General features: G+C 39.1%; 2 protein-coding genes across 2 annotated transcripts in view; one reads left to right on the plus strand and one right to left on the minus strand.

Annotated features, from left to right (window-relative positions):
- Positions 1–2,047, minus strand: part of nckap1 (NCK-associated protein 1) — a 21,274-nt gene extending 19,227 nt beyond the window's left edge. Inside the window, exon 1 of the mRNA XM_068741717.1 lies at positions 1,940–2,047. Coding sequence (XP_068597818.1) covers positions 1,940–2,047 — 108 coding nt within the window. The remainder of the gene's footprint in view (positions 1–1,939) is intronic.
- Positions 1,599–10,230, plus strand: LOC137896187 (dual specificity protein phosphatase 19-like). The gene is made up of 5 exons (XM_068741718.1): positions 1,599–1,708; positions 2,989–3,242; positions 5,983–6,029; positions 7,614–7,766; positions 10,033–10,230. The coding sequence occupies exons 2-5, from the start codon at positions 3,017–3,019 to the stop codon at positions 10,228–10,230; spliced, it is 624 nt and encodes a 207-aa protein (XP_068597819.1). The 5' UTR covers positions 1,599–1,708; positions 2,989–3,016.
- The last annotated feature ends 12,507 nt before the right edge of the window (positions 10,231–22,737 follow it).

The following is a 22,737-nucleotide window of genomic DNA, read 5'->3' on the forward strand; positions in this document are numbered from 1 at the left end:
TGCAATGATAGTATGTTATTAAAATGGGGGGCAAAATTGCTTTGATTTAGAAAATATTGACAATATCACAGTTTGGGAGTGTAAGTCCTGCTCACTAACATAATATAACAACTAAATATAACAAGTGTTTTTAGTATGGCTAACAAGAATACTGTTTCTTAATAGAGATAGTTAAAAAAAAGATATAACACTCATCTCTAAATTGCTATCAGGGGTACAAGAATTATTCCAGGATGAATGCAATATATATTACTGTGTTTTTTCTCAGAATGCAGTTAGTACTAAATGTTGGAAAGTTTTCGAGTATTTTAAGGTTAAAAAGAAGCATTAAAATCACAAACAGAATTTAAGGGTGGATATGTTCAGAAGACTTATAGTGAGAACAATCAGGAAAGATATGACGATGATGACAAGCACAAAGAAAAAGGACAGAAGTAGGGAGGATAGGATGGGTGTACGAAAATAATTCAGCAGCAAATCTCAATGAACTCGTCTTTTATTTTGCCGGAAATAGTAAAAAAATAAAATAAAAATGGCACTCTCAATGTAAAGCTACATTTGACTGATTTTATAAATGACTTACAACCTAACATTTTGGCCGGAATCAAACTTGCCTCCTTCAACAGTTTACTAATATATAATTACTACTTTGGAAATGACTGCTAAAGGAGTATAGGACAACTCATGCCAGTAAACAGTCAACAGTCCGTGCTTTCAGACAGTTTGAATAGGACTCTGTATTCCACATCTCTGGTAGGGCATGAACAATCAGGCATACACAATCAGACAGAAAGGCTCATCACACACAAGCAAACACACGACTCTTCTTGCGAAACACTTATTAATGTAACACTTGAGCATCACAGTTAAAACGGGTGTCATTTCATATTACTGCAGCTATTCTGGCGGAACAACATATGCAAAAAAAACCCACAAATCTCATGTTAATGACATCGACAAGGGCTAAAATATCACAATCATTGTTGTAGTAAAACCTAGCTAATTCATCATTAATTTAACCGACTATACGTAAGGATAATACAACACCTGCTTGATAAATATTAGGCAGTCAAATGAAAAACACTTCCACCACCCGAGTTTCATATTGTAAATAGTAAGTTGTTTTTATCCATTTGGCCTACAGTTGCGGTGTTCATGACTTAATTAATGAGATAAACGACGATTTAACCTATATTTTGCAGCCCCCCCCCCACACACACACACACACGATTATTTTGTAAATTAGCCAAATGTATTCAGCTACCAGCTTGGCTCAAAAAAGCTCTATGCAATGACTAGCTTTAAGTAAAATAAGTATAAAAACAGCGGTGTGTGTTGAATTTACTGAATGCCGAACTTTGATTTGTCGGAGCGGAGACGACGCCCGACTGCTAATTTAGCCGTGGTTAGCTTAGCCAGACGCAGCCGCCATTACCAGCCGATAGCCGTTAGCTAGCGATCGCCGCTGCAGCAGGCCCGAGGGTTCGCCGATATCATCGCAGGGGATTAATACGACGGTTCCCGATGTTATTGTGTCTATTGGTTTCAATACTGTTGTGGTTTTGTTAACATTAACTGTGTTAACGTTGGTTTAAAATGGTAATATACAATTATTTAACGTCGTAAATTAAAGGACAGCTTTACCGCAAGCTAACACGGCAGCTTGTGGTTAGCATTACGAGAAGGCTGCTGGGGTATATTTGATACAGTAAGTGTATTTATTTGCAAATCTAAAGAACATCATGAACGCAGGATAATATATAAAGCATGGGGGTGATTTATGCATTATTTTCGGTGTTACCATTGGCTAAACGAGCAGCTAGATCATCTTTATACGTAGCGCTGACACTCATTTTGGATGCAGGTGCAGATATTACACTGTTAATAAATAGACAGAAGTGCGTGGTTAATAATGATATAATAGTGTGTGTGCGCGAACCTTTTTGATATTGTACACACGGGTCAACATCCCGATGCCTCTGTCGTTGAGGATGGTGAGTTTCTCTGCCAGTTTCTGCTGGCTGGGCTGGATCGCTCCCCGAGACATCTTCTCCGCTGTTCTGTCAAATTTCCAAATAAATCCCCCCAAAAAGTCACAAGTCTCCAAACCCTATCGCCCGCGAATAAAGAAAATAGAAACCGTAATTTCTATCTACTAGATTTCGCCCATGTTCAGGTCTTCGGGTAGCTTCCTGGACTGGACTCCACCCCACCCCTTTTTTTTTCTCTCACTTCAAAGGGACGAGATCTGTCCTCGTTCTCACAACGAGGCTGACTCGCGTTGCGTTCACGGCTTTCGTAAATAGTATATCTCACCTGTCAGGACATATTGGAATGTGCTAACGCCCGTGGACGTGGGCACGATGATCAAGGCGACATTTTTGCAGGTATAAACTCATGAAAGCTAGAAAAATGTACCCCGTGTATTCTCAAACAAATTCATAGTGGGTTATAGACGTGATATGCATCATATCAATTTCCCTTTTTTAGCTAAGAAATAATAACATTAATATAAAATAGTAATAAATGACACGTTGATGTGTTAAATAAAAATCAGAACCGTCACATTCACGTCAGGATCAGAGTTCCCCGGCGAAACCACATACCGGTAATAACTATTTTACTATGACCTATGAACGCATCATAATTGACGCCGCTTCCGACTCAGTTGTCAGACATGATGACTACTGCTGTGTTTGTTACACATTGTATCCGGTATTAAATACTGTGGCTGTATATAAAGTATAAAGTGAACGTTTATCTGACTGCAGGATTTTGGTACAATTGAATGCAGTAAGACGAGGTGTGTGTGCACGGAAACAATGAAGCGTCGTGCTTCAGCATTAATTGCAAATTTTTAGTTCAATATTTTAAGTGGATCACGTAATGTAAAACAACTGGCAAAGTAATAATTTTTTTGTTTTTGTTTATCTCATCTGGGACATACAGTCTCTAGCCCCACTGTGTGATGTCTTCTCTTCCCTGCAGCTGACTCCTGTAACCCCCTCCCGCTGTGATGCACTCCCTGGCTCAGGAGATCCAGTGCTTCTCCAAAAACCGTCTGAAGAAACAGAGCACCCGCGTTACCACGGTGACGGGCAAGAAACTGCTTGAGAGCAGGAGTGAAGATGGAGAGGGCGAAGAGCACGTCGATGAACTTGAGGAGGGAAGTGGATGCGGATTTGTCGTAGATGACAGTCTGGACCTGCAAGTTGGCGTCGTTAGACCCTTTTTACTGCTGGGTAATATCCATGATTAATACTTCTACTATAATGTATCATAACTTTATCATTATTGTTTCTCTCTCCTGCACTTAATTGCTGCAGGTCTGACTCCATATGTTCCATTAACGGCAATGTTAACGGAAATATCAAAGTGATCCAGAATCCAGGATCTCTTCTGGATCATCACCAAAATATAATAATTTGTTCCCGGTAACATTCCCAACATTTCCTGAAAATTTCATCCAGATCATTCCGTAACATTTTGCGTTATCTTGCTAAAAGACAAACAGACAGAAAAACAAACCAATGCCGCCGATTACACAACGGCCGCCTCGGCGGAGTTAACAAAACAGCATGACATCACATGTAAACAAATACCGATAAATGTTCTAATGCAATCGTGTCTCATTATTCTGATGCTATGGGGAGACTGTAGCTCAGGATGTAGAGCAGGCTGTCTACTAATTGGCGGTTCAATTCCTGGCTCTTGCTGCTTGTTGAAGTGTCCTCGGGCAATATATTGAACTACAAATTGCTTCCAACGGTTATATCGTTGTTGGTGTGTGTGTGCGTTAATTGCTGAGCATGTTGTAAAGTGCTTTGGAGAAAAAAAAACACTGCATTGCTCCCATTGCAGGTTGGTAGCCTCTGTCATCGGTATCCGAACAGGGTTAAGCACTTTGAATTGTCCATAGACTAGAAAAGCGACGTATACATTAACATTTATTTACCATTCGACAGATGAAAAAGTCTCGTTGGACCCTTTGAAGTCTCAATTGTCGAAATGTATTAGTTTCATAGTGTCTGAATAACTTCAGTATTCCAGTCCACAAAGGCACCGGTCATGGTTTGGTCTCAATAATCAATAAATAAAATCGTTATAATGAATGTCATTAATTTTGAATTCGTCTCAGTGTGCATAGCGATGTGTCCTTCAGGTGGAGGCAGTGTGACACTCTCACATGTCAGCATGTGTCTGTCCTGTTGAAGTGCCCTTGAGCTTGACATTCATTCCCACCACATCTCTGGGGTGCTATTCACCGCTGGAGTTTACAATTTGCTTTGACCTCTATGCAGGAGAGAATCAAAGAGCAAAGTTGTCAGCAGGGATCAATAAAATATTACATCTGTTAGGTTCAATAGAGGTGACTCTCTTCTATATTGTGGCTCACTGCTAATAGCATTGCTTACGTATCTGTTTAAACATCACACAGGATCAGTCCTTGTTTAATATGTATTATAAATAGCTTCCTTTAGTAAACTACAATGCAATTATTCTGCAATGTATACTATTATGACAATAAATTACTTAAAATACAAACACCCCGAGTTAACATAAACTTGATGGAAAATGCATAAATTAACAGATGATATTGTTGCTATTGGAATAAATGATTATATATATATATCCAAAATAAAAAATATATATCAAGCTGCTTTAAATGGTAGGCGTATCATTTAAAAAACTAAAGTATCATTGAGATACATGACTTGCATTGAACAGGGACAAAATGCAATTGTGACATTTTGGAGAAATCATTGTAGAATCAAACAATAACTTTCATCTATCATATGTTATAGTTTTACTGCTTTCATAGCAGTGCTACTCTGCAGACTAAAGATGACTGGGATTTCGTTTCTGCATTTTAGCAGACTGAAGCTGTCACGCAGCATTAAGAATATGCTCTAAATATCCTGGCTTTTCGACATCTTTTTGCGCATCTGTCACTTTAAATCTGCTCTTTCCATCCTGACAATGCTTCGGGGCTGGAAGGGGCTTATTCCCAAAGACACCTCATTCTTTCTATTCTAATTTACTTCTCAACACCATGACTTTGGCGTTGCATGAAAATGGTTTTGGTGAAGGCGAAGAGCGCTAATATTGCTACTTTGAAGACATTGACTATCCACTCGGGAAAGTCCTTCTTCATAATAATCGCTTTCTCGCCCAAATGTCTCTTAAACATAATTATAGAATTCCTGGTATTTTAGAAACTTTGAGTCTTACCTGGTGTGGTTTTTTTCATTTATTTTTCTCGTTCAGGTTGACTTGCTGCATGGTCTGTCTCATTTTATTTCTTCCATTAGTGTTCAACCTGCTACCTGTGCTGCATGAGTCACTCTTGCTCTTACGGAGGCTGTTGTCATGAAGACGCCTTCGCGCACTCTTTTCATGAAAGTAATAAAATTGCCTCTCTGCAGCTGTAGATATTATTCAATGTTTATTTCAGCGGTTTTTAAGCTTAGCCTTAGTGCTAATGTACAAACCATCTGATTAATTCTCCCCCCCTGTGGCTTAGAGCATTTTTACTGTTGGTTTCTGCTGACTGATATCTTCCCTCTGTGGCGATGCAGCTGTTCGATAGGGTTTTCTTTCTTAAAGTGCTCCTACAAAGTGATATATGTGCAGATATCCTGCAGCATTCACCTTTTGCTGCTAAAGTTTTACTCTATAGAATTTACAAGTTTTTTTTAACAACTTTGTATTTATGTCAGATACACTTTGTTCCCTAGTATAAATATATCTACACAGATATGCCTTTCACATTTCCCCAGAGTGACATCGTAACAGTCTTAAAGGAAGATATCCAAATAAATAGCGCGATAAAAGCAAATTCTTACATGTAAATTTAGTTATGTTGCTCATATAAAAATAACAGACATGTTTATGTGAAAATGTTTGAACTGTATATCATTGCCAGCTATATCTCACATCCCCTCCTGCCCATCTTCTCATTGAGTTGCTTTTGACTTTCAGCCTCTCAGGATGCGGCCCACGACATTGACACCCTGCAGAAATATAAGGTCAGTACAGACAGATCAATAGAACTGGCATACCCTTGCTGTGTTGTGATCGCATGTGTAGTGACACATGAGATTAGCCATGCAGCCATGCAGGTGTTCTTTCCCGCAGGTCTGCTTCAACCAGCTTGTAGCCAGAAGAGCCTCATGACTCATGCAGTGACACTTTAGCTCAGCAGAGGGAGTAAATGATTACAGTAAGTCTCCATGTCAGAGAAATGTAACTCCTCTTTGCTCCGGTTGCTCCCAGGCATGAGTTTATTGCTGCCTATGCAGTCTCAGGATGATGAATTGGAGAGATTACAAATACCTTCACGTCCCATTTTCAAGGATGGAAGCTTTCACTGCTGCACGGCAACATTAGCCTGGTTTACCCAGATAGCTATTAAAGCTGAGGAGGCTTGACACTGGGCTCAACGGACAATTCCTCAAAAATGTGTGCTATCTGTATGAATTCAACACAAACTAAGTGGAATCCAAATTAAAGCAACAAAGCACTTACCTGAAGAAATTAAATCTCCAGTCAAGACAGGTAACACATGATTACTACCTTGGCATTATGCTCAGTAGAATCACGTTTTCAGGATCATTTTTTATTGTATTCTGGTTATGTGGCTAGAAACCTGTTTATTTATCTTCCTGGTTTAGTCATCCAGTGACTGTAGTTCAGGTTAACACTGACTTCATTTGATACCAGTGGATGTGGAGCGCCAATAAATTAATTGCATTTACCGAAGCCATTTACCAACAGTCACTTTGGTTTCTGCAGGTGGCCCCAAACTACATCACCAATCCTGATATTTTAGTTTCCCGCAGGATATAAACAGGATATTAGCGTTCCTGTCAACATTCTCCGCTATTAATGAAACGTGCTCTGTAAAATCCTGCGCTGTGTTTAATCCGCCTGGCAACATAATATAGAAATATGGCTCGCAAATAGGTTTAAACAAAGTGCATATGTTTGGATTTTTTTTATTATTTTTTTTTTGCTGCAGATTAATCCTCATTTGGTGTTCTGGTGTTTATTTATGGCTACAAGTAGGTGTGTGTTGGAGTCATATAAACAGCAGTGTGTGTGTGTGCATCATGGTAATGAAGGCGCATGTTTCATAGTGAAAGAAATATGGATTATTGATGTGCTATTAATAGTGTTTGAGAAAAACTGAGCTCTGTGGCTGAGAGAAATAAGATAGGTCAGGCTTTGGATGCACATAATACATGTTAAATTTAGTCGCTTGCTGCTGGTTTTGTGTGCCGTTGCAGAATCCAAAAGCAGGACACATCAATAAGACGTTAAGATGCAGAGCAGGAGAGAATGAGACGCGCTGTAAAATGAGGCCATCAGTCTCCACATCTCCTCCCTTTGCCCTTTCCCTTTCCCCCCCTCTTTCAAAAGCATTCATATTTCTTCCCCCTACCCTGTCAACCCTCTGTCTCACTCTCTTTCTGCCCCCTCACTCAGTCACATTCAGGTCGTCTCATGCCATCAATATGGTTGACAGGAAACATGTTCTGTCAAAGGAAAACAACACAAGTGAATGCTCAGGAGTTATTTTCTGAAGGGGTTTCTTCTTTTTTCCTGGTCAGGTATCTCACGTCTTAAATGTGGCCTATGGGATTATTAACCTGTTCCCAGATCAGCTGGTTTACAAGACTCTCCAGATCCTGGACCTCCCAGAGACTGACGTCACTTCTTACCTCGAGGAGTGCAGCTCCTTCATTGATCAGGCACGAGGACAGGTGAGAACGAACACGCACACACACACACACACACACATACACACACACATACGCACACACACGACAACATTGACAGGAGGGAACCATTTTTCAAACTGCGCCTCCACACACCCTTATTGATTTTTTTCAAGTCTTGTGAGACTATAATCACCAAACTGGTCTTGTTTTATTGATTTCAATTTAATTTAATTTTATTTTGTGTTTTAGGAATCTCTATAAAACAAAACATTACATTTCAAACTCCTTAAAAAAAAAAAAAGGATTATCCAGTATGAATAAGTGTATTTCTCAGTTTTGATGATGTTTGTTGTGAGAGAATAAACTTGAACTTCACTGTATATACTGTTAAATACTGTATGCATAGTAAAGTTAGTTTAATTAATTCGAAAATAACACCTTTAAGTAACCAAACACATCTCTTAGATAAATTCTGCAGACTAAACCGAAAGCACAAAGCAAGTATAAAGTTCTACATTACTTCATGTACTTAGTCATCTTCCACCTCTGACAGAGATAGAGTACACACACAAGACACAGGCAAACACACAGAAACCAATTTTGTGGTTCTTTATAACACATGAAAATGCATCAAAACTACTCAAATATTTCTTTATCTACCTTCTCACAGGAGGCTTATATAGCCTGAAAACACCATCTTTCACATCGACCGGTTAATTTAACATGTCAGTGTTAAATTAATTAAGTCTGCTGCCTCACTTTTGTGAATTTTGCCTCATGTAGGTAGGTAAGGCGGGTGGTCTGAATATCCATTACAGCTAAAAGCTCATACTGTGGCTTTTAGTATGAACTTCATACTAAATGCAGAAATTAGTTTAATGCAGAAATTCAAACTATTTTCTGCTTACATTTCATTTTCCATTTATAATTTCTTGTGTTTTATGTACAGTAGTTTTTTTTCAGAGACTATTTCCTGGCAGAGACTATCAGGAGATTGACTGCGAGCAGAAACATAATATGATGTGAGCGCTGATATGAAAACAGTCGGCTCAAGCTCTGTGAAGTAGCAGCAAAGCAAGAAACTGACAAAACCAAATTAAGTATCCGTGTTCTCAGTGATGGATTAGCCTGCTCAGGCAATTTTCTCTCAGTAGAGGTTTTCTGTAGTTTCTTTTTTCTTCTTCTTCAGGAAGAAGTACAAGACCTGATACGGAGCTATAATGACTGCAATTACCGGCAAAATAGAATAAAGCAACAGAGAAAGCATTCTGATTGATAAAGACCCATAAAAAGTGGTGCGTCCTTTCTGTGTGTTCTATACGTGTGTCGTTTGATTACGCTTTGTTCAGAGGAACAGCTTGATTTGGTTGTATTTCGACAGGAAAGCAGATAACAGTGATAAAATATCAACTGCAAGCAACAAAATCTAGACATTTGCGATGCCAGCATTAATAGAAATGTCCCGTCCCTCAGCTTGTTTTGATTGACATGTGAAATAAAGCGTTGTTTCTAGTTTCTGTTCCACTCCATCCCAGTCAGAGGACAGATTTCATTCTACGATGGAGGCTCCGCTTTGAACGAGGAGACAAATGTGTCAATATGCTGAGCGTCAGAACTGAGCCGTGGGCCTCCTCACACTGTCTAAAGATGTGGCTGGAATGTAAAAAAATTCATTTCGATCCAGGCACTCTAGGCAGTAAAATAATTACATCAACATTAATATTAATCATATGACAAATTTTGACACACGCACACACACACAGATTTATTCAGTCTCAACTTGCCCTGCATGCTCTGGTTTCAGAGATGTTGGAAAGTCTGAATATAAAGATTTTCATGAGGGGAGAAAAAAAAAATCCCCTACAAGCTGTGAGTTTTCCGATCTATCTGATGCCATGTCACCAAGCAACTGTATTTACTGAATAGTGTTTAAAATGTTAAAATTAAACCCAAACTTATTCACTGTTTACTCGGGGGGTATCAGACCATGTGGATTATTTTGGTTTTGAGATATCAGCCTCTGAAAAGTCTGACACAAGTTCTGTACAAATAGTTCCATGTCGATTTACAACATTTTAAAGTAAACTTCCATTTACTTCCATTGTTTGAGTGTTAGCAGAAATAATAGAGATGTATAACCTCAGATTATTAGAAGATAAACCTGTACAAGACACCTAATCAATATATGCTTCCTCTAAATTGACAACTTGAACTTGTAGTGGACAAAAACACGATTTCTGAGTTTTTTATGGTTTCATTTATGGTTTCATTTCACTGTTTCTCTGTGTTCAACGTTCTCTTACCACAGGATGGTGTTGTGCTCGTCCACTGTAACGCAGGAGTGTCACGCTCTTCTTCCATCGTTATTGGCTACCTGATGTTGAAGGAGGAGCTGTCATTTGATGATGCATACAGCCAGGTGAAGCTGGCAAGACCCTCCATTCGCCCAAACCCAGGATTCTACCATCAGCTCCAAATCTACAAGCCACACAAATGCTTTAAGTAATGACATTTTGGGCTACAGTGCTTTGAGAGCAGCAGAAAACAAATGCAAACATAAAACCGACTGACAAGCTTAACAATGAACTCCTAGTAAACACATTCCTATTTATACTTAGCACAGTTTAATATTTCCTGCTCTTTTAGCTTTGCACCTGCATCTAAAAATGCGTAATGCTTCTCTGTGCACCACATTGCCGCCGGAGTTTTTGGTCAGCCATGTGATGCTGAGCAGGAAGTAAAGTGGCTTTTTGGAGCTTTTTCTTTGAGAATAACTTTCTGCTGCTGTAAATGATGCTGATGAAAGCAGTGTGAGTGAACCAGAACAGGAAGGTTGTGGATCGTAAAACCAAAATAATGAACCAAAGGACTCTTCAATGCTTTGTGGCACCGAGGAGAGAAGCAAAATTAAATTATTTCTTGTGAGTTTACCACATGGCACGGAAATGTTATCAATATTTAATACAAGAGTACTGATTTGTGCTGCTTTAAGGTACTACAAATCTTTCCTGAAAAAGATCTCAAAGGACTACAACACCCACAATAGTATGGCCTTTCTGTAATTTAAATATTAAATTTTAACTAGAACGAAAAAGGCTTATTTCATCAAATTGCATAAGGAATATGTTTGCAGTTTGTAATGTCTTCCTAATTTGTATTCATTTATATTTCTGGTATTTTCATTTTGCCTGGGGGAAATGAAACATTTAATTAATGTCATAAAAATGTAAATAAAGTCGAACTTACGTTTTGCTTTTAAAGATTTCAAACACCTTGTGTGGCCTTTCTCAGTGGATGGAGCTGATTGTCCTACAGAGACCTGAGTCGGTATCACACACACATGTAATAAATAACATCCTGTTGTTCTATATGTACATTCAGTCACAACATGTACTGTTCCTGTATCTTGAGTGTGTCATTTTAATCCTTTTGTCTTAAGATACAGTTACCGAATAGAGAATTGTGACTTTCAGCAGCAAGCGCTTTGTTAAAAAGCTGATTTCCCATTAGATTTCCTAATTTTGGAGGCACTTATTTTCTTCTCTTAATTGTCCAATTAAAGACTTTACACTTTTTCTCTGGAACTTCTTGATGTCTTTTTTTCTTTTGCGCACATATACAGCATCATTTATAATGATCCCCCCTCTCCTGCATTGTCCCCATCACTTTGAGAAGATGCGTTAACCTCGCTCCCGTCAAATAGCTAGCTTGTAATTAGCTTTACGGATAATGAGGGAGAATCCGGTTGGCTCACAGTAATCAACAAACACTGCTGGGACAAGCTGCTGATGCTGAAACCTCACAGTGCACAGAGCAGTGTCAGGACCCAATCTTCACTGTTTAACTGGAAAATAAAGTCCATGTGTGTGTTTGTTCTTCACTCAGCTGAGACCATTAAAGATGGTTATTGTTATTGATTAACTTCCACAATGTTGCCGCTAACAGTTTAATCCGTAGAGGAGATGCTGCGCGCACTGAGCTGTATGCAATCTATTTTAAACTACGCTTTGCATTCCATCTTAAAACTACATGCTCTGTATTACAGACGGCGATCTGCAAAAGTCACAGCGGCATAAAATACGCAAGATATTGTGTTACTGACACATAATTATCATAATTTAACTGCTGTTAGGAATAACTAAAGTGACAGAGTTCTGTCTTCTTTGATTGTAAACAGTTTTCAGGCTGCAAAATGTGAATAAAATGTGAGCACACCTACACTCTTAGAAGTCTCCTAAAATATGGGTTCAGATTTGGCAGAGATGGCCATGTTTCTGCATCCTAGTGATGTCGCCATGACATCACAGGGTCGCCTGACCCTGCAAACATGCTACCTTTTAGAATAATATCTGTCTAATCATTCATTTATGAGTCACTTCCAAATCTATTGGTGGATGTAATGAATTGATAGCGTTCTTTAGTCCAGACATTAATGCAAAATCTAAGCAGATTATAAACACGAGTGAAAGACATAAACTTTCACAAGAGGAAGCTGTATTCTTGTTTTTTTCCTTCGAGTGGTTTTCATCCAGACCTAAAATCTCCTCAAAAGCAATACTGAACTAGATTTATGCGGCCACAAGGGACCTTATTTGTCTCCTTTTAGAAAATCTATTTTTGGGAGTTTTTGTCACCTGCAATTTGGTGTTGCTTGGGGAAAATAAGGGGGGATGGAAGCAGGTTCTGTGCCACAGACTGGAGGGGGAGGTGAAGTCTGGCAACTTGGTCATAATTCCTTGTAGGCCTATAAAGGTCATAGATTATTTAATATGCCTTTAAAACCATAGACTGGTTGCAAAGAGCATGCCTCTGTCGCTGCTACTAACAAAATATTTGAAGGAACTTTCTATTTGCCTATATGTGAACACGACCGGTCGATAAATTCACGACTCTGCTTGTTATATTTGTAATATGAAAAGCAGGCTCACACAACACTGAACCCCAGTGTCTGACTAATTTGAGTCTGCAGCCCATCCAGATTGAGTAGTTTGGCCTTTTCTTTGGTGTTGTTCAATGGTGTATCACTGAAGAGTATCTGCTCTGAAGCCAAGTGGGCTTCCCCTGACATTTTTGTGGCATTTTACCGTCTGGATGCGACGGCCCACCAGTATGGCACCAGCAGTCCCATCTGCAGGGTCTCAGGAGGTCCGACCGCCAGCTCCAGTCTGTGCAGAACACAATATGAGAATATTAACAACAAGAATGATGAATAAAAAAACTACCAGTACCTGCTCCAATAGCATTCATTGTATTTGATGCACTACAGGGACTAGGATGAAAACAGAATATACATCCAAAAACACTGAATAATATATTATCTGTATTTTGTTTTTCTTCCATAAATATGCAGAAAATAAGATTCAACAAATAGCCTGTCTTTTTCCCCCCCGAATCTCGTCAAAGTTTGTCTCATAAACCAGGAATGAATTAGCACACAACATTATTATTATTACACATTTTAATTGTTTCCCCAACTCCAAATGATCGTGTTAATTCACTCAACATCACAACATTGCATAAACAACAAAAAAGTATGCATGACAATTAAACATAGCTCACAGGATGTAATGGGAAATATAAATGAAAACATTTTTATTATTAAAACAAACCAATACATGCATAAAGCATAAGAAGAAATTAACCAGGAGTATAAATCAGAATATATTTGAGCAAAATTAATCTAGTGAAGCCGATGGGAGGGTTTTAAGCTCATTGCCATATTGGATCATAGGACCCAAAGTAGAAGGAAATGTATCAGATAAGCCTCTTACTGTATGCCTTATTTTCTCGACAATATGCGGTCTCTAAACCAGAGAGAGACTCTCGGGGTCTTGACAATATCCTGTCAAGGAAAATACTTCTGCCAGCCAACACAGAGAAACACAACAAAGACTTATGTATTAAATGTGTCAGATGAATGGAGGAGCAGTATTTTGTTGACTTGGCACAGACTTCCTGCTCGGACACACAAAAAAAACCCTACTGTAATTCTCATCAGTGCTGAACAATACATTAATAGCAATAGTAATATTAATAAATAACTAAAAAGCAGGACACACACTGTGATAAATATGCAAATGTTGCTGGTTTTACACTTTAAGAAGAAGCTGCTAATTTGTTTTTCGTTCCAGTAGAGTTTATGCAGTGGAGTGTTGCAAGCTGTCATTCTTGCAAAAGGTCATGCTCTTTCACTGAAGGAGGTCCAGCTGAGTGTGCAATCATCAGGAGGCACATTCAGTTTTCTTTTTCCCCCGGTTCTTGGCAAACAATATGCACAAATTAGTTTTGTTTCAACCACAAAGGCTCTGCTCCGAGCAACAATGGAGGTGCTGCGAATTGTGAGCCAATGAGGAAAATATGAGACAGTATAATTAAATTTCTATGTGTGATAGAAACACACTGTGAGAACATCTGATTGTAACAACAGTAATTAAAGGACGGCCTCACAGGAAGAACGTTCTGCTATATCAATTATCAAAATGTGTCAGATGGCCGTAGATGTTTCCGACCTCCGATCACAGAATTCTACTGGAATATTTTCAGATTTACTTGCTGTGATGAGGATTTACATTCCAAGCACATGTACAGAAAAGACAAACCCAACTTATTTGGTGGTTTATTGTCTCATTGGAATGCAGCCATTTACATCGAGCCAATGAGAATTAAACATGTCTCGGTTAAAAGGGAGAAACTTCAGTTTAGTGGTCTCGTCAGTCGCATGCTTTACACATTATAAATATATTCATATGTTTGCTGCGCTTGAGCTTATAAATAAGTCAACAGCTGCTTTATTTGTTCTCACTTTCTAACAAAAGGTCAAAACTTTCAACAAGCCATTTTGTTTTGCTTGTTTTTAATCATCAGTAAGTATTAATTTTAAATAGTCAATAAGGACCGGCAAAATCTCTACGGAAATGAAACAATCGCATGGGCATAAATCCATAATTCATCTCTATTGCTTTTCATAAGTTGTTATTTGTGTCAGGCCAAATGTTATTGAGGAAATCTATGAAATATTGCTTTTTTTGAGAAAAGTTTAATTGAGCAAAATATATAATTAGGAGGCAGAAAAAGTCTTGCACTGCTTGAAAACAAATACAAAACTCTGAGGTTCTTTTAAAATAAAGATAGCTAAACTCTGCAGTCAATGAAAGTTTGATGTAGTTATTGCGAGAGAAAATTATGATAGAGCTGACTAATGGAGTGGAATAATAATCAACATTTCCACAGGAAAGATATACTGACTAAACTGAGACAATATTATATGCAGAGGCAGAACTGATGCAGGAATAATTGCTGCGGACGGAAGCAACAGGGATGATAACATGAAAATCCAACCTCTTCATCTCTTCTGAGCTCTGAGCTTGTGGTTTTTCCCTCCTGTAAAGGTAGAAAAACAGATTTCCACTTCCTGCAAATTGAAAGATTATCTGGACGGCAATGAAAACACATAAACCAAGATAGAATAACTCAAAGGCTTTGTGGATCAGCGACTGCAGTAGATTCCCACAGCTAAACTGTAATTTCTTGTGGATTATAAAAGCGATCCATCTGAGCTTTATGACCTTAAAAATTTGACTTCCTCAAAATATCTGCTTACATTTAGGGATCTGATCCACTTTTTCTGTCTTCCCTCCCTGCTCAGCTTCTCACCATGACCATACTTGACTGGTTACTTTGTGTGCAACAAGATTAGAAATGACTCCAGCCTTTCATTTCAATTTGGTTTTAATTCAGAGATTAGGTTGTTGATTTCCTCTGGAAGCGGAGCAATCACGGCCCTCTTTACATCGTGAGCTGCTGATTTGGATTGCGCTCGTCTGTAATATATGCAAGCTTTTATGTTCAATGAATTACAAACTCAACCAAGAAAAGCCCGGTTCATAAATACCTCCACAGCCACTAACGGTAGTTAACAAAGACTTTAAATCCATACCATCTTTACCTTAAAAGAGTCAATGCGTGGCATTCAAGATATCTTCAGCGGAAGCAGGTCCTTTTCCGGGAAGTTCTTGTTACACCACCATTTTTCTACAGTGGCCCACGAGGGTCACAAGGGACATTCAGACGGTTGCATCCTGACATCGCACTGTTGGATGTCCCTAAACCCAGAAAACTGGACCTAGAAAGACTTTAACATTCTCCCATTGCAATGTAGGCATGCCCTTCCTGTCCTTAAGTGGGCTTACATGCAGTGGGCTTTCTGCTAGGACCATTTCCTGTCCTCTCGGTATCACCATAATACAATACTAAATAGAATCATATAAATTATGTTTGCAGCTTATTCCGTTTGTTTTTCTGATATCTTAAAATGTGCTCTCTGCAGATGTGTTATCTTATCAGAATCAGCGCTCCAGATCTCTCGATACTGCGCTGCTGTGGCAGATATAGGTCTTGAATTTGATCACAGTTAATATTAAGTCAATGTGGAAAACTCCCTTTGGGTGTCAGAATGTTCAGAGGATAGTTTATGACTTCCAGGATTTACTCTTAATATTTACTTTGCTGACCATGAGGTGAAAGAGTTGGTTCTAATCTGGGATTACGTTGATTTGTCACATTAAGACTAGAAGCCTCATCATCTCCCTCTAATCTTTGCGTGGGTTAGAGGGGAAATCCAGGAGTCACAAACAGTGGATACGACTCGCTTAGGGAGCCATCTCACTTTGGAATTGTCTCAGATGTTTGGTTTGGTGCCTAAACCAAATGACAGATAAGATGCAGCTTCTCACTGACAACGCGGTTGGTTGTTTCACCTGCTTCCCTCTCACTATGCTTCCTGTTCACCAGTAGATGGCGCTTGTCTCCCTCGACTTGAGAGTAAGAGAAAAGGAGCGAGAGAAGGGGGTGATTAAAGAGAGAAGAAAGAGAGCAAGAGCAGAGGCAGAGAGAGAGAGAGCGATGTAGGGAGGGAGGAAAAAGAGGGAGGGATGGAGATGGAGAGGGCGAGAGAGGAGAACAAGCGTCAGCACTCCATGCTTTAAAAGGGCAGATGGTAACCGCGGGTAACTGAGGAGCAAACCACTCTGCTGGCCACAGAGCAAGAGATCAGCAGAGTGAGGGAGGCGAGCCAACACATGCAGCGCAGCAGAGGAGGGGAGAGGAGCATCTAAGAGGAAGCTGCACTCCGGCTCTGACAGAGGGAGGACAACACTGAGTTCTTCTTCTTCTTCTCCACACTAACAAGGAGGCGGAGAGGGAGACAAAGAGACAGGAGATGAGGAGAGAGTGAGAGGAGGGAACAAAAGTATCCCTTCTCTCCACTTAGAGAGCTACAGAGACCAGGAGGGAGGGAAAACCAAAGGAGGTTGGAGGGATTGTGAAGTGAAGAAAGCGAGGCAGCAGACGGGAGACAGTTAGAGGAACTGCAAGGCTGATCAATGAGAGGCTGGGATTTCGGTGGGGGGAATTAACTCAGCAAGAAAGAAAGAGGGAGGAAATCAATGACAAGGAAAGATTAATGAATGAAAGATGGGAGTGAAACAGCCAGAGCGGAAACGATTTAGAAATATTTAAAGGGAGATTGAGAAATCTTGAGGGAATTTTGAACAGAAACAAGTGAGAAAGACAAGACTGGAAATAGAGGATGAGTAGAATGTGAAATATTTAAAAAGAGAAAGAAGCGGGTGGGGAGAAGAGTAGAGGGGAGCTAGAGTCAGAGTCACTGGTAAAAACTTGTAGAAGAGAGAGAATACATCAGAGCAGTGGGAGGGGAGTGGGAGGGAATCTGTTCCTCCTTTTCTTTTTTTCATCCCTCCTCTACTTTATAAAGGAGGAAAGAAGAAATGAGGAGAGCCGGAGCGCGTTGAGCAAGAAGAAGCAGAGGAACAAGAAGAAGAAAAAGGAGAAGGAGAATAGGACGCAGTCTGTTTTCCTGTCATAGATTGAACTATAAGTAAATGAAATCCAGCCCAAACCAATGGCGTGTTACTACATCGTTATCAGTTCCACCCACCTGCGTGATGGACAGCTGAGGAACATCAAAGGGGTTTTCCGTGGACCAATAGGAACCAAAAGAAGCACGGTAAGGCCTCACGCCTGATACTACTACTCAACTTTCCTTCAGTCCTGATGTGCAAAGTAAAAAACAAACTGAAACGCTTTCATTGGGGAAAAGTTCAAGTGTGCTTTATTTCCACGCTGCGGGATTAGAGCGTTGCTGCTGAAGACTCATTTCAGCTTTAAACCTACTTACATTTAATTGACATAAATCCAGCATAAGCCGGAGTGCATGTGTGTTTCTATTTTAGCTTCTGCACCAATGAAAATAGCAGAAAGTATTTACCTCCAGGTCAGAGTTACTTAAATCGTTCCCACTCACTTGATTGTCAGGTTCTTAATCATTGTGTTTGTGTAGTTCATTAATTACCACTTCCATTAGGTTAATTGACTTGGTATTGCAGGCAGGAAGATTGGGGGGGGGGGGGGGGGGGGGGCGGGGGGGTTAGGGAAGTTCCCACTCAGGCACGAAGACCTCCTCTGACTATGTCCTCACTTCAACATGTTTTCTGAGGGCAGTGGGAAATGATTTGTTCTTGCACAAGCGTTTATCTTTGGTTTAACATGACTCACTTTGCACATTTCTGCAGCTGTAGATCTGAAACAGATCTCACACACAATCCTCCACGGTGTTTTAAAAAAATAAACAGCTTATTTGAGGTCAATGTACGAATAAAAAAAAGTTTAACGGCGCTGTGACGATGTAAAAACGGAAGTGCATCTTAATCAAATCTGAATGAAAACAAGTTCCTAGAAATGTGCAGTCCTTAATCTGTGAGGGAAGATTTGAGCTGATCAGATGAGCCTTCTTTACTTTTTCATGAAACCTTGTAGCTCATTCTCCTTTACTTTTACTGAACATTACAGGCAAACGTAATTACAGCGAGACATTTTCCTGCAGGCTTCAAACGGAGACATCAAATGAACTGTTAGAGGGCGCTGTGAGGGCAGTGCTACAGACGACTCATTACTCCAAAAGTATTAGTGTTTTCAAAAGTAAATGTAAGATCACATGAATCTATTATTCAAAGTAACCAAGAGCTTGAAGTTCTCTTTTAGCAATAATCATTAGGGTCACGTATTGATCATTCGAAATGAACTAAAACAAATTTTGATCAATGCTGAAATCATTTAAGAAAGGCAGCACAATGCCATGACTTAGTTCTGCACTGTGATGTCACTGCCAGATGATCACAAATCACTTCTACTTGTGCCAATGCCTCTAATAAAAGCTGTAAATCATAACTGATGATGACACGTCGTGATGGATGGGTAGGGCTGTAACTCTGTGTGAGTGACTGGCCTGCATTAAATCAACAATGCACCTGACGCAGCCTGCAATCAGCTAGAACGCACACAAGAGAGTCTGCAGCTGCAGTCAAGTGTTCTGCAGGCCTAACAGTTTGTGCTGTTCATTGAAGTTTATTTCTACAGACACTGCTTGGATTTATTTTCATTCATAAAATAAATAAATGAATTAGTACTGGCATACATTTGTATTTATAGCGTATAATAAATCTGCTGGGATTCTGGAGTGATGCAGGAAGGACAGAAGGTTGACTGATCTCATACTGTAATTTTGTAGCGCATATCACAGTGTTGTTTCTCCATCAAAGACTGAGAGACAAAACCGGCTTGGGTTTAGAAAAGGTTTGGGTTGATGCATTATAATATATAATGTTCATGTATGACACATTTTGTGCAGGACAGACAATGTAAAGTGCTTTATAGTCAAGAAACAACAAACAAATTGCTTTAAAAGGATAGAATATTAATAGAAAGTTAAAAATATAGGCATAAAAACAGAATAATAATTGAAATTAAGTGAAGAATATGTAGATAAAAATGCATACGATCTCGTAAAATACTGCATGTCTTGCGCCAGTGCAAGGCGACATCACAGATGACTTTCATTCTAAGGGTTAAGTCATTATTAAAAGTTGAACCCTGCTGTTATTTAAACTGTATGGGTGGGAAATCATTTTGCCTTCATTATAGTAGTGTGTCTAAATGGAGACACCAACTTAACATTTGATTGCCAACCTTTGGGTGTGGATGATTATTACTGAAGCCAAAATAAATCTTTCATGCAATGAATTGTTAATTAATGTTTTTGGTGCATTTGATGAACAGCTGTCACTTCCTGACAGATGAGTTTCTTATGCTTATCTATCTGATATGACTTAGTTCTTTCATGCTTCATAGTTTTATTATTTTCTCATTAAAGGCTGGTAAAGAAAAAAAAAAGTTAAATATAGATGTTGCTTTCTATCATATTTAATAACAAGCTTCATTGAATAGATAAACTGATCTATCAGTTTTAGCACCTTTGTGTAGTTGGAGCCTTTTTTTTAATGACACGATGATATCAAACTCAGGAAATCAGTAGTTTTTCCAAGTTTTAGTACATAAATACATTGTTCATTGTTTGTTAATTAACCAACTCTGTTTGTCACACAATCACAAGCCATTAATAGAAAGTGATAGCAAGACATTTAATAGGCAAACAACAACCACACATGATTATCATTAGTCTCTCTGGATCTTCATACTAATTTTATCTCCAAGGTTCTTTAGTGTAGGCAGGTCTGATGAAACAGCACGAAATGATCATGCCTTAAAAAAAATCAAATAACATGCTCTGTGCTCATAAAATGAGGGAATGCATTTTCTGCAGCACAAAGGATTGCATGAGAGAGAAGCTGAAGCCATACTAGAGTTAACCCTTTATTTAAAGCCCGCACCATGAAGTAATCGTCAGAACACACAACTTTTTTTGGGTGGGGAATAAAAATAAAACTTCTGAAGTAGAAGTCTAAAAATCCTGAGCGGCCATGTGTATCAAATATGATACGTTTGGCGATAAAGGGTTAAGGGAGAGTTTGGAAATCAGTGGGCTGCATGAGTATCGACACTTTCCTTTTGAACTCTAATGACTCAACTTCAGTCCCACGTTTCTGCATGGCTGCTTTTCTTTCTTCTCAGTCTCGGCCCCAAAAAAGGTAAAAACAACTTAAATGACCTTTAATAGGTTTTTGGCTCCAAAAATTCAGATAACACAGAAGCCAATGTATTTTCTTCCCATCATTTAGAATCCTATTCTATTAAAAATCAGTAACCGGATTATTGAAGCTTTTAAACTCACGCTTAACATTAACATATTGCCTATTACATATGCATAGTAATGTTGTTTAGATGGAGTCTGATATGGCACGCATTACTTCACACTTAAGCTGCGCCGTGGAGCATATTGCCGATTGTGTGTGTGTGGGAGGAATAGCACCTCCACTACGTGATGACATCCTGCTCTTATTTATAGCTGAGGTTGAATGATATTATTTCGGGTCACTTTGGACAACAGCAGACAGCAATTCATTGCACTCCAAAAACAATGCCACGTCTGCAACGTAAAGGAAATTTGACCCAGAGGCGAAATACAAAAAGGAATGTCATTTATGACGTCTTCATGTTCCCTGTGCTGGGTTACTCAATTCAAACGACGTTTCGTGTTCTTCATTTTGCAATGCAGAACGATTATCTGAAGCAATTAACATCACACCTATCATGACAGTGACATCCATAATTATGCCCTGCAGGTACATTTGACGCCGCTCCATCCATGAGGGTTCACTGAATAATTTAATGATGTTGTTATGGGGATCAAAATCCTTGTGCGCTGGTTTCACAGCGCCGAAGTGTCGATAATAACCAGTAGTTTACGTTTTCCCATTTGCTCTGGTCCACATCGCCAGACTATGTGTTTAAATCCTGATCTATTATTTACCTCAAGGATCTAACACTTTTTTGTTTGTTTGTTTGTTAGCACATTACAAACCACTTTATGGTGTTTAATGAAACCCAGTTGTGCCATTAAAGTTTCGAGTCAATCCAGAAATTTTACTCAAAAATTCAACTTCAAATTTGAAAAAAACGAGATGTTTTTTCAGAGCTGGAAATAATGGATGGAAGTGACATGTTTTATCTTTTCACACAAAGGTTACGGGCTGATCCTAGATGTAGGTGTGTGTTTCCATGTTGGAGGATTGCTCCATTTAATTGGGAATTGTTGGGACAGGGAACCTTTGGAGGCAATGTTCAGCTCAGGTCTTTGAACTTTGACCACATACTCCCTTCTTTATCTGTTCTGAATGATTGGTTACATGAGAGATCCAATTACAGGAGTGTTCTAAAGCAATATGCTGGTGCTAGAAAGATTACACACATTTAACTGTAAATGTAAACTTGCACCTTGAAGAAAAAGCATCCAAATTAACGACATATAATATGCGACGAACAATAGAAAATATCACATCCAATTCAACACAATCTTTTCAGTTTCTCGGCTGAATATTAACTGCAATTTCCAAACATTCTGGGACTTGTTTGGCGGACAGAGGAGCATTCTGCCATTGTAGGGAGCTAACAGTGCATGCTGATATCACCCTCCTCTCTCATCTTTAAAGGAAAATAAATCATTCTAATATCCTGAATCAAATGACTTTTTTTTTTCTCCATGCACCTTAATTACATGAATGTGCCAGAGATATGTGGGCATCGTGCCTTCGCCTCTCTGTGGCACTATTCATGCAGTCAACAAGACTTATCTGCTTCCCACTCTGAACGGTCCAAAGTCTTTTATTATTATTATCGCTGCGGTAACATTCATGTATGTGCAGCTCTGTTATCTGCTTTTCTTTGTGTGTGTGTGTGTTTTAAATCAGGTAGTTCAGATTGACTCTGTGGTGACATTAATTCATGATAGCCCACCAGCTGTCAGGGAATATTTAACACCTTTCCCGATATCACTGAAGCCAGGGATGTGTTGCCATAGAAACATTGATTCCAAGTAAGTTAAATAGAAGTGATTTTCTACACCCTACTTGGCACAAAAAGTTGAAATCAAATTCCTTCTGCGCATTTAATATTATCTGGGGAATAATATTTTTAAGCGATTTGTTTTGGATCATCGCTGTGCCGGATGTTTGAAGCTGCTCTCGAGGAATCATTTTGTTTT

Source organism: Brachionichthys hirsutus, chromosome 7 (genome assembly GCF_040956055.1).
Source record: "Brachionichthys hirsutus isolate HB-005 chromosome 7, CSIRO-AGI_Bhir_v1, whole genome shotgun sequence".
NCBI lineage: Eukaryota > Metazoa > Chordata > Actinopteri > Lophiiformes > Brachionichthyidae > Brachionichthys > Brachionichthys hirsutus.

Coding starts and splice junctions, on each gene's coding strand:
- LOC137896187 (XM_068741718.1), top strand. CDS start 3,017: ATGCACTCCCTGGCTCAGGAGATCCAGTGCTTCTCCAAAAACCGTCTG. Junction 3,243..5,982: donor TAGACCCTTTTTACTGCTGG/GTAATATCCATG, acceptor TTTGACTTTCAG/CCTCTCAGGATGCGGCCCAC. Junction 6,030..7,613: donor ACACCCTGCAGAAATATAAG/GTCAGTACAGAC, acceptor TTTCCTGGTCAG/GTATCTCACGTCTTAAATGT.